This window comes from Eptatretus burgeri, chromosome 5 (genome assembly GCF_056783735.1).
Source record: "Eptatretus burgeri isolate ZD-2024b chromosome 5, Ebu_testis_v1, whole genome shotgun sequence".
NCBI classification, from domain to species: Eukaryota; Metazoa; Chordata; class Myxini; order Myxiniformes; family Myxinidae; genus Eptatretus; species Eptatretus burgeri.
The window spans coordinates 51,053,165-51,065,664 of record NC_140965.1 but is presented as its reverse complement, the minus strand read 5'-3'; the positions used below and the strand labels follow the sequence as shown (position 1 = coordinate 51,065,664).

The 12,500-nt window shown below is 37.5% G+C and overlaps 1 protein-coding gene across 1 annotated transcript in view; it reads right to left on the bottom strand.

Moving 5' to 3' along the window:
• Positions 1 to 6,113, bottom strand: part of F2 (coagulation factor II, thrombin) — a 105,641-nt gene extending 99,528 nt beyond the window's left edge. Inside the window, exons 1-2 of the mRNA XM_085881854.1 lie at positions 5,961 to 6,113; positions 2,059 to 2,219 (exon numbers count right to left, since the gene is read on the bottom strand). Coding sequence (XP_085737980.1) covers positions 2,059 to 2,219; positions 5,961 to 6,024 — 225 coding nt within the window. The 5' untranslated portion in view covers positions 6,025 to 6,113. The remainder of the gene's footprint in view (positions 1 to 2,058; positions 2,220 to 5,960) is intronic.
• Between the last annotated feature and the right edge of the window lie 6,387 nt (positions 6,114 to 12,500).

Here is a 12,500-nt window from a genome sequence, read left to right as displayed (position 1 = left end):
GCTGTGAGAAATACTGAATAGAAATTGCTGAAAGCAAAGATACGGGGAGTATCGAGAGAGTAATCAGTGGTTTAATTCACTGACCTGATATTCAAATCCTGTTCAAATTTCAAGTCAATCGGATGAAATTTGAGGATTTTTAGAAAATCTGGCTCAAATTAGCCTATTGGCCTATGTAGACCTTTTCGGGAGATTAAATTTTACGAAACATTAATGCGGGACCGTTGTAGGGTTGGTGACATTAATCTCTGAAAATTTCATAATGATCGGTTGAGCGGTTTTGGCTGGAGGCGAGCAGACAGACAAACACACAGACACACACACACAAACAAACGGAGGCAGCGATCAACCTACTCATCAAAAAATAAATAAATAATTGCGAAGTAACAAACAAACACGGACCCAAATGCAAGGGTAACTAAAGGGGGAGCACTCGGGAGAGTGCAAAACCTCCGCCGCCAATACTGCTGGGTCACTCAAGTGAACCTTCTATCTTATTCATTAAATATTATGTCAACAGTGCTGACAGAGTTATAGTTCTTTTCTCCAACATTTTTTTTTGGGGGGGGGGGTTGGAAATCACTTAAAACATGTAGAAATGCAAAAAATAGAAATCGAAATTTTGTTGAAAAAATGTTGCAAAAATTTTTTTTCTCCAACAATTTTTTTTTGGGGGGGGGTTGGAAATCACTTAAAACATGTAGAAATGCAAAAAAAAAAATTTTTTTTTCGAACAATTTTTTTTGGGGGAGGGGGGGACCAAGTCCAAAATCTAATGGCATGATCTTTGGACCATACCTCACCCCCCCCCCCACCAAGTTTCGTCGAAATCCGTCAAGGGGTTTTTCCGTAATACTGTTCACAAACAAACAAACAGAAAGGGGTGAAAATGGTAACCTCCGATCTTCGATGGCGGAGGTTTATGACGATTGTCCCAGTTGGTGGAACAGCAGGATGACAGTTTATAGCTGGACCAAGATTTGAACCCAGGGTAGATAGCTTAGCAGCTAAGAAGTGAGTGTGTGTACCTCGAGGCCATTCTGTCAGCCCAGGTTGTCCCTTAATGTACTGTTAAACAAACCCACAATTCCATGTTGTATTTATACGTTTAAAATGTATCTCTTGTGGTGTCATGCCTCCTGGTTGAATGGTTGAATGTTGAGATATATATATATATATATATATATATATATATATATATATATATATATATATATATATATATATATATATATATATATATATATAGAGACACATACATACACACACACACACACACACACACACACACACACACACACACACACACACACACACACACACACACACACACACACACACACACACACACACAGTGCTCCCTCGCTATATCGCGATTCACTTTTCGTGGCTTCACTACATCGCGGGTTTTCAAGTGGAAGTAGAAGAGTAGAAGTCGCCTCCATTATAAGAGATTTAATGCTCTTCTTGGCTCTGCAGTACTACATTCATCTCATCATCGTCATCTTCATCGTCATCAGTACTGCACAGCTATCATCATCATCGTCATATCTTCATAGGTCAGTACCCATAATACGTTTTTTTTTATATTTTATAGTACAAATAGTATTTTTAAAATTATTTTTGGTCTTAGGCTTTGCAGCCCCATGAAGTCGCATTTCCGATGAAAATTTTTTTTTTTTTTTATAACTGATTAAATGTGTGTGGGGTAGGTTAATAAGAGTGTGTGGATGCTGTATAATGGTTTAAAATACGTTTAAAATGTGTTTAAATATATTTAAATTATTAAATATGTGGTTTCTACTTTGCGGATTTTCACCTATCGCGGTGGGTCTGGAACGCATCAACCGCGATAGGTGAGGGAGCACTGTACACACATATATATATATATATATATATATATATATATATATATATATATATATATATATATATATATATATATATATATATATATATATATATATATATATATATATATATATATATATATACATACATATATATGAAACCACATGATACATTTCCATTGATGAAGGTAACATGGTTGATCCTCACCACTTCCACGTTGTTTTCGAAAACCTCACGTGCCTCTTCCTGGTCGCATTGTTCTTCCACACATTCTCTCTCCAGATTTCCCTGTCTTGTCTCCTCAAACAAACTGTTTTCTCGTCTCGTCCGCTGCAGCAAACTCTTCGCTTCCTTACTGTCTAGGAATACTGCAGAAGACAATGGTATATAACAACCAAACATGTCACGATTGTCTCAACACATTGAAGTGTTTAATGCTCCTTATAAAATAAGAATATGAAAGTTTATTCCATGCAAAGTTCAATTCTTTATTCGAATGCCCCACTCACTGCTAGTTGCATCATTTACCAGAGCGACATCAGCCTGGTGTTGGTTTAGTGGTGAGGGTGGCTGCTTGGGATGCTAGGGTCCTGAGTTCAAGCCCCATTGGCCGTTGAATTAAAAATACACCAGGAGGTTGACTCAGCCTGTCATCCTTCTGAGGTCGGCAAAATGAGCACCACTGTACTGGTAAGGGGGATACTGCATCAATGGTATAGCCGCATCCCAACCAATGATGCAACCAGCAGCCACAGGCTGCACTCGATAGAGAGAGGGACCAGAGCGAGGCCATATCACCGATCCAATGAGGTGTGTGGTTTTGGGAAGTAATTTTGAAATTCAACAAGATGACGGTGACACTAATCCACTGTTTTCGAGACACCGTGGGATCTTTAACCTCTTGATCAATGTCCCACCAAGGCATCAAGCGGCCGACTCATCTATATACAAGGATTTATAAAAACAAAAATAGTGCTATCTTCAAGAAGTTCTCACCAGTTTGGACAGAGATAAACTAGGTTTCCTATTAATGTTGCAGGGCAGTCTGAAAGCTGAACCACCACATCCAGAGGCAGTTTTACAACTTTTGCTTCATTTCCATTCATCACTCAACCCGGGTTGAAAACCTGGATTCGAGCAGATACAGGTTCTCCCACAACCCATGTTACAGTCGACCCAAGTCATGGAAAAAGCTATCGTTTCCATGCACCACGAGTTCTCGATGGATGTCAGTGGTTCCATTTCCCGAAGCCTCGAGGCAAAAACCAAAAGGATGGGGGCCATCGCTCTGCGTCCGACAACCCCAACAATTCATTGTAGCTTTTTTTTTTCTTCCAATAAATAAAACAGCGACACTTGAATATTAAAGCATAGAGAAATGAGAAGAGAATACTGATAGCGGGCAACATCCCACTTTGGGCCACTTTCGGAAAGGGTCAGAAAAGATTCGGGCCAAGCTCAAATTGCCAGCCGATGGCAAAAAACATGTGGATAAGCAGTAGGGGCAGCTGAGTTTCAAACACGGATTCAGGGGCGAAGGATAAAGAGGAATTTAAGGCTGCACAGCAGCTTGAATGGAAAAGCAAGTTAATTTTACGCAAACGAGTAAGAAAAGCCCTTTTGTTTTTCTATTTGCAAACAGCTGCGGTAGACATGTGAGAGGTATACGACACTGTCGGCATCATGTGAGACATAAGTACTCGCAAAAAATTTCATCTAATTCATCAATTTGAGAATGTCACCATTAATAAATAATACCATTTTGTGCTATCAAAGCTATAATACAAGAATAAAACATGAATAGGTGAGTGTGTTTATAAATTACATCTGATTTATGTTGAAAATATGATAACATACTGAACAGTCCAGCAGTGTGGAGTCCATAAGAATGGACCATTGTGCAACTCTGTCCATCATTGTGCGAACATTCTACTGTTTATTTCAAACTGATGCGCAGCATGGAGCTTATAACTGTTAATGTATTACTAAACAGATAAGGAGAGTTCAGGAATGGGGACATTGCATACTGACTCATGGAATAATGAGAAATGTATGCAATTTACTTACATTATTCAAGCACAAGAAACTCGATTTTTGTGCAGTTGTTTAACAACCTCCTCATACTCACATCAAATCTTTTCTGCACAATTTTCACATTAAAGTCTACCTTTCATGTCCTCTCCCAGTCGAGGCTGGAGCTTTCCAAGGCAGCATTTTGACCCTATCCTCTCCTTTCTCTTCATTAAAGACCTCTCCGATGCTCTGGGAAAAAAAAAACTCTTTTCATCTTGCGCAGATTAATGACTCCACATCCTCGAAAGGAGGCAGGGGCTTCCCTTCTTGGAAAATCTCACATGATCACAATCTCTGTGGAAGGATATTGAATCTATCCCACCTATTTCCATGGTCTTTCCCTTGAAGAGGGTCAATCTCTTGAACTTCTCTAACTCACCATCAGCCATTAACTTTCCTTGGCTAAGCATATCGCAAAACTGGCCTCCAAAGCCAGTCTATGCATCCTCTGTCGTAACAAGTTAGTCTTTGAAAAATCAGAACTACTCAGCCTACAATACCTTTGGCTGCAGCTCAATGAAGTACTGCTCTCTCCTATAGTCTAGCCCCCTAACATCACATGTATCTCTCCTGGAATTGAAATCTCCTACAATGAGAGGCCGAGTCGACTGCACATCCCAGACAGGTTGCTGGCCCCTCTGTGTTTTACAGCCTTTGCTCCAGTCGAGCTCCTTATGTTCTCGAAGCCCTTCTTTCCTCCAGATCAACTCCAGGATATATGCATTCTTACAGTAACTTTCTGCTGATTTTGTTTCCTCATTCTTCAGTATGTTCAATCCCATTCTTCCCTCCAGGGCTTCAAGTCAGTATTACATCACCACCTCAGGTCAACCTCCATACTTAACCAATTATATTTTCTAGCCTCATCAACCTTCTCTGACCTCCTCCCATCTACTTGCAAGTTGCTTTTCTTTCCTCCCTCTCCTCCTTTTGATTCATTTCGCTGTTATGTCTGGGTGTTGTCTCCACTGCCCCTCTGTCACCTCGCTTCCATGAGCCTAGACTTTATGTACAAGGTGTCACACACACATTTCATGTACAACGGGGAAAGTGTGCCGCCATCTTGTGTATACGATACTGTACAACTGGTTGCACATATGATAATATCCCACCTTTTGTGCACTCTCCAACTGTCCAACTTGTTTCACAACTTCTTGTGTTATTATGCCTGGTGTTGGCTTAATGGTTAGAGTGGTAGGCTTGGGATCCGAGTGTCCTGAGTTTAAATCCCGCTCAGCTGTTGAATTAATACCAGGTGGGGTTAAATTGGCCTGTCATCCTTCCGAGGTCAGCAAAATGAGTGCCAGCATGTTGGTATCCTATGTCGGAGTGGCGACCCGTCCAGGATTATGTCCACTAGCCAAGGAGACTGCTTCGGCAGCACCAACGCTCTGCACAGAGTATGGTCCCAATCTCCTCCTCCTCCTTGTGTTATTGTACAAAGTTTTTTTTATACACACTGCTCATTCTCTACAACCTTACACACAATCCTCACATGTCTACATTTTGTTACACATACTCTTCACCATATTGTCTAACCTGTTCCACACTCCTCACGTGACAAGACAACTCGTTATACACTCTTTGTTTATGCTTAGGGATATCTTCCCATCAATTTTTGAAGCCCAGGAAGGAACTATCGACATATTTCAAGGAGGCTAACACAATACAGGTATCAATGTATAGTTTTACGTTTATAACAAGGATGGCAAGTGGTAAACCAATGCACTGGCAGATGATTTGCAGACATTTGGAGAGTGTGTGTGTGTGTGTGTGTGTGTGTGTGTGTGTGTGTGTGTGTGTGTGTGTGTGTGTGTGTGTGTGTGTGTGTGTGTGTGTGTGTGTGTGTGTGTGTGTGTGCGTGCGTGCGTGCGTGCGTGAGAGAGAGAGAGATCTAACATAGGGTCATAGCATTGAGGTCATTGATCAGATTGGAATGGCAAACAGAGAAGCTAAATGCTACACATTGTACTTAATATCATAATTCATGGACTGTGATCGTCATTTACAAAAGGACTTCCTTTGAGGCAACATACCCGCATGTCCACAGAGAACGTTCACCGTGATGATGAACAGCACAAGCTCCAAGATCCTCGCCATTGTTTGTCGGAGTTGGGAGGGCTCTGTCTCGTTAAATATTACATGAAGGATAACAAGGGCTGGTTCCTACTGATAAACCTAGATAACAACTGGGTTAGTTATATTGATAAGGGTTTTACATTCTAGCCTCGTTTGGGAGGGACACAAATGATAACACATTTGGATGCATTGATGGACTGTGATCAACATGTGCTTCTCCAAGACAATTCAATGTGAACTCTTCATTCATGCCTTCTACTCAGTTAGCCAACTCTCTCCATCTCACATAAAACACAATATCTTCTTGCGATCCTCGCTAAGATAAGTTTTAAGATTTCCCTAGAAATCAGGTCTTTTATGGACATGGCTGACTTTCAAACCGATTACACTCATGTCATGTTCATTCCATTGCCTGTTACATTTGCACATCACATCGTCTAACTAAGCATGTGAAAACAGTTTTGTATAAAAATGAGCTTTGGTTTTGATTGAATGACAAGGAAGATAATTTAACGTGTACCTTGCTGTGATAATGGGATAAACAATATATCCAGCATCGTGACACATTTATAGTCAATTAACTCAATGTGTGAAGGCCTGCTGGTTTTGTTGAAGCAAAGATCAGTGGTCACCTCTCCAGAAAACCATGGTGTGAAGAAAATGTAGTAATCCTGTGGTGCCAGCAACAAAACCACTCTTGGCATCACTCACCACATCCTAATACAACAAAGAGCACATGGTCTTACCATGAATTGTGGTTTGCCATTGCAATCCATATGCGTGCCTGGTGTTAGCTTAATGATGAGGGTGGTGGGCTTGGGATCTTGAGTTAAAATCCCACTTGGTTGTTGAATTGATACCAGGTGGGGTTGACTCTGCCTGTCATCCTTCTGAGGTTGGCAAAATGAGTGCCAGCTTGCTGGTAGCCAGTGTTGGAGTGGTGACCAATGCTCTGTACAGAGTAAGGTCCCAATGGATGGATGGATTGCAATCCATATGCATTGAAAGGGAGGATTGTATTTTTTATTTCTCTCCCCCCTCTCCCTTCTCCTTTCGTTTCTCCCCTCTTCTTTCTCCCCTCTCTCCTCTCCCCTCTCTCCTATCCCTTTTCATCTCTTTCCTCTACCCACTCTCCTTTCCCCTCTCTCTCATCCCCCCTCCCCTCTTTCCTATCCCCTCTCTCCTAACCCCTTTCTTCTCTCTCTCTCTTTTTGTGATGATATTTATCTTGCAAAAACGAAGTTTTTGCAAGATATGTTAGTCAGCTTGTATGTTTTTTTTTTTTGTTTGTCTGTAATCACGTATAAAAAATTCTGCAGAGCACAGTTATCATTGGAAATTTTTGTAACTTCGCATAACAGAGGCCTATAGAGGTCCCTTTCAGTGCACAAAATTTTGAAGGTCAAGGTCAAAGGTCAAGGTCACTTTGTCACAAATGAGGGGAGTCGACAAAACCCTTATTTTTTGAGTAATTTTGATCAGATCGTCTTCAAACTTCATGGGAATATAGTTCATGGTCTGGCGCTCAGCTGATTAATTTTTGGTGGCGATTGGCCTTGACCTTCATGGTTAGCGCCTGAGGTCAAACATATTTGAACCCAAGGTCAAATTTTCAAGTTTTAGGAACCATATCGTGTAGTACCTCAAATTGAACACCTCGATGAGTGCTTTCTGGATATGTCAAGCTTGAGACATTATGACATCATTTGGTGACGTTATGAGGCAAACGCGTATTTTTCATGGTTACTCTGTAGAACGATTCTCATCGGAATCTCTCGTAGGCAGATATTCCTCAAGGAGTCGCTCCTGGTGGATAGCAGCTCTGTTCACCTCAGTGTGACCTTAAAGAAGTCACACGTGGTCACCTTTTGGCAAGATACGGGTCACCCTGCGGGTGGCATTGGTTTATTTTTGTTTTATTTTGTTTTGATCATACTTGTGTTTTCTTTACTTGTGATGATATTTGTGAGCCTGGTGTTGGCTCGGTGGTTAGGGTGGTCGCTTGGGATCCTAGGTTCCTGAGTTCAATCCCCGTCGTCGGCTGCTGAATTAATACACCAGGGGGTTGACTCAGCCTGTCATCCTTCCGAGGTCGGCGAAATGAGTACCAGTTCCAGTATGTGTACTGGTGGAGGGGCACTGCATCAGCGACACAGTCGCACTTCAAGAAATGATAGCTAACCCGGTAGCTCAGCTGCCATACGACCACACACACACACACACACACACACACACACACACACACACTTGTGGATTTTTTGGCTTGTGATGATATTTGTGTTTTATTTGTGTGTGATGATAATAGTGTTTTATTTGTTTGTGATGATATTTGTGCTTTATTTGTTTGTGATGATATTTGTGCTTTATTTGTTTGTGATGATATTTGTGCTTTATTTGTTTGTGATGATATTTGTGCTTTATTTGTTTGTGATGATATTTGTGTTTTATTTGTTTGTGATGATATTTGTTTTATTTGTTTGTTATGATAATTTTGTTTTATTTATTTGTGATGATAATTTTGTTTTATTTATTTGTGATGATATTTGTGTTTTGTTTGTTTGTGATGATATTTGTGTTTTGTTTGTTTGTGATGATATTTGTTTTGTTTGTTTGTGATGCTATTTGTGCTTTATTTGTTTGTAATGATATTCGAGCTTTATTTGTTTGTGATGATATTTGTGCTTTATTTGGTGTGTTTTGTGTTTGTTTGTGTTTGTGTTTGTTTGTGTTGATATTTGTGTTTTATTTGTTTGTGATGATAATTGTGTTTTATTTGTTTGTGATGATAATTTTGTTTTATTTATTTGTGATGCTATTTGTGTTTTGTTTGTTTGTGATGATTTTTGTTTCGTTTGTTTGTGATGATATTTGTGCTTTATTTGTTTGTAATGATATTTGAGCTTTATTTGTTTGTGATGATATTTGTGCTTTATTTGTTTGTGATTATATTTGTGCTTTATTTGTTTGTAATGATATTTGTGTCTTCTTTGTTTGTGATTATTTGTGTTTTCTTTGTTTGTGATGATATTTGTGTTTTATTTGTTTGTGATGATATTTGTGTTTTATTTGTTTGTGATGATATTTGTGTTTTATTTGTTTGTGATGATAATTGTGTTTTATTTGTTTGTGATGATAAGGTTTTTTTTTGTTTGTGTTGATATTTGGTTTTGTTTGTTTGTAATGATATTTGAGCTTTATTTATTTGTGATTATATTTGTGCTTTATTTGTTTGTGATGTTATTTGTGCTTTATTTGGTTGTGATGATATTTGTGCTTTATTTGGTTGTGATGATATTTGTGCTTTATTTGGTTGTGATGATATTTGTGCTTTATTTGGTTGTAATGATATTTGTGTCTTGTTTGTTTGTGATGATATTTGTGTCTTGTTTGTTTGTGATGATATTTGTGTTTTGTTTGTTTGTGATGATATTTGTGTTTTATTTATTTGTGATGATATTTATGTTTTATTTGTTTGTGATGATAATTGTGTTTTATTTGTTTGTGATGATAATTGTGTTTTATTTGTTTGTGATGATATTTGTGTTTTCTTTGTTTGTGATGATATTTGTGTTTTCTTTGTTTGTGATGATATTTGTGTTTTCTGTCTGGAAAACAGAAATATATATATATATATATATATATATATATATATATATATATATATATATATATAGATATTTGTATATATATATATATATATATATATATATATATATATATATATATATATATATATATATATATATATATATATATGTGTATATATATATATATGTATGTATATGTATATATATATATATACATATATATATATATATATATGTATATATATATACACATATATATATATATATATATATATATATATATATATATATATATATATATATATATATATATATATATATATATATATATGTATGTATATGTGTATATACATATATATATATATATATATATATATATATATATATATATATATATATATATATATATATATATATATATATATATATATATATATATATATATATCGGGCCCCAAGGGGGTCTAGAGAGGTTGCCCCCCAAAATAGATATTTTCTTTCTTCTCAGAAACAACACATGTAATTCTGATGAAACTTAACTCCAACCTTCATTACCCATGATGTACCAAAGTTTGTTCATGGCATTTTAAAAAGAAATAAAAAATATCGGTGTCAGAGGGGGTCGACGGAGGGAGTTTAGAGGGGATTGCCCCCAAAAGGAGGTATTTGCCTTCTTCTCAGTAACTACACACACAATTCTGATGAAACTTGACTACAACCTTAATCACCAATGGTGTACCAAAGTTTATTCATGACATTATAAAAATCAGGGTCTATGGTGGTTGAAAAGGGGACTGCCCCCCTCCCCAAATATGTATTTGCTTTCTTCGCCAAACTACACAATTTCTATGAAACTTGACCACAACCTTCATCACCCGTGATGTACCAGTTTTTTCATGCTATTAAAATAAAGAGATATAAAGGGGTCGAAATGGGTGGGATGGGGGGGGGGGGGTTGGGAGTGGTCCCCCGAAATAGGTATTGTCTTCTTCTCAGAAACTACACACACAATTCCAATGAAACTTCACCACAATCTTCATCACCCATGATGTACCAAAGATTGTTCATACCATAAGATAAATCGTCATCTAAGGGGATCGATCTATGGGGCGGCTGCCCCCCAAAAGAGGTATTTGCTTTCTTCATAGAAACTACACGCACAATTCCAATGAAACTTGTTGACGGCATTAAAAAAAAATCCATAGGTATTTACATTCTTCTCCGTCATATATTTTGTGGGTCATCCATGCCTTCCAGTAGTTCCCTGGTTATCTTATCCAGCCGCTACTAGGTGAGCACCCAGGGGTATTGCCCCCTTTTTTTTTTTTTTGCTTGTGATGACATTTGTAGTTTTGTTTGGTTGTAAGTGATGCTTTGGTTCTGATATTTGTGGGGTTTTTTGCTTTGATGATCCAGCATGTGTTTTTTGGTAGAGTGATGTTTTGGTTGTGATATTTGTGGTATATGGTGATTATGATTTTGTCTTGATTGATAATGTTTGTTTTCTTTGGTTGTGAGGATATTCATGGGGTTTTTTTGGTGGCGAGTGATGTTTTGGTCGTGATGATATTTGTGATGTATAATGGTTGTGATTTTGTCTCAGTTGATATTTGTGATACATGATGGTTGTGATTTTCTCTTGGTTGATGATAATTGTGTTATTTAAGTCTCCACCTATAGGATAAGAGAAGGTTTATTGCTGTTGTAGGGTTTGTTTCCACAATTGGCACCCCCAATTTTTAATGGTGCCACAGAGTTTCTTCGACCCCAGGAGTGCTAAACCACCATTTATAAAATAATTAATCTTTTTTTTTTTTCTTCATGCACTCTCAACACTCCAAATTACCAAACTATCAATTTCTGAGCTGTATCTTGGAACCAGCTGGGACTTTCAGAATGAGATTTTGTATCAATAACATGAATAAAAAATATGTGGGGTTGACAAAACTTTTTTGACCTTGACCTAATTTTAAGGTCATGACCCAGACATTTTAACATTTTCACCACAAAACTCGACTCAATTTTGTCCAATCGGAACTTAATTGCACTATCTGGATAGCCAAGAGCAAGTCGCATTTATGCTTAATTTGCATCATACCCCTCTGAGTTAAAGGTCAAGGTCAAATGGTGGTCTGAAAAAAACCAAAACCCCATTTTTTTGTCATTGCTCAATTTTGCCAATGCCGAATCTCAAAGACTGCTTGGTCTTCCAAGATATTTTAGCATCATAATAGTGGATCTGCACTGAAATTGTGCACCTTATATTTGATTTGTGTCGACCCACTTTTTTCGGATTTTGACAGTTAACAAAAAACATTTTTTATCATAACTTGAATAATTTTCCTCTGATTTTTATGGATAGAGTGCAAATGGGGACACATTTTCTTAATCTACATTTTATCCCTAAAGTTGAATGTCATATGGTGGTTTGAACAAAATATGGCCATCATTGGATTGCGGACCAAGTGCAAGTCACAGGTGATCCCTTTGTGATCGCAGATATCTAGTTTTGTTTGGGATTTTTTTGTTCTTTGGGTTGTGAGATGTTTTGGTTGTGATTACATTTATAATATATGATGGTTGTGATTTTTGTCTTGTAGATGATATTTGCAATATCATTTCTTGTGACAATAATTGTGATCTTTTTTGGTGGATGTAATTTTTTTGTTGGTAGCCATGATATTTTTGATGGTTGTGATATATTTTGGTTGCAACAATATATCTGATCATTGTGATGCTTTTTGTGATTGTTGTCATATCTTCTGGTTGTGACTTTTTTGGATTGTGAAGCTATTTGTGATGGTTTTGATGATGTTTTGGTTTTTATAATATTCAGACTATGCCAATTGTTGCTGCGAATGTGGTCTTTTTCCTCATAAAATTAATGAATCATGATTTTGAGATGTTTGGG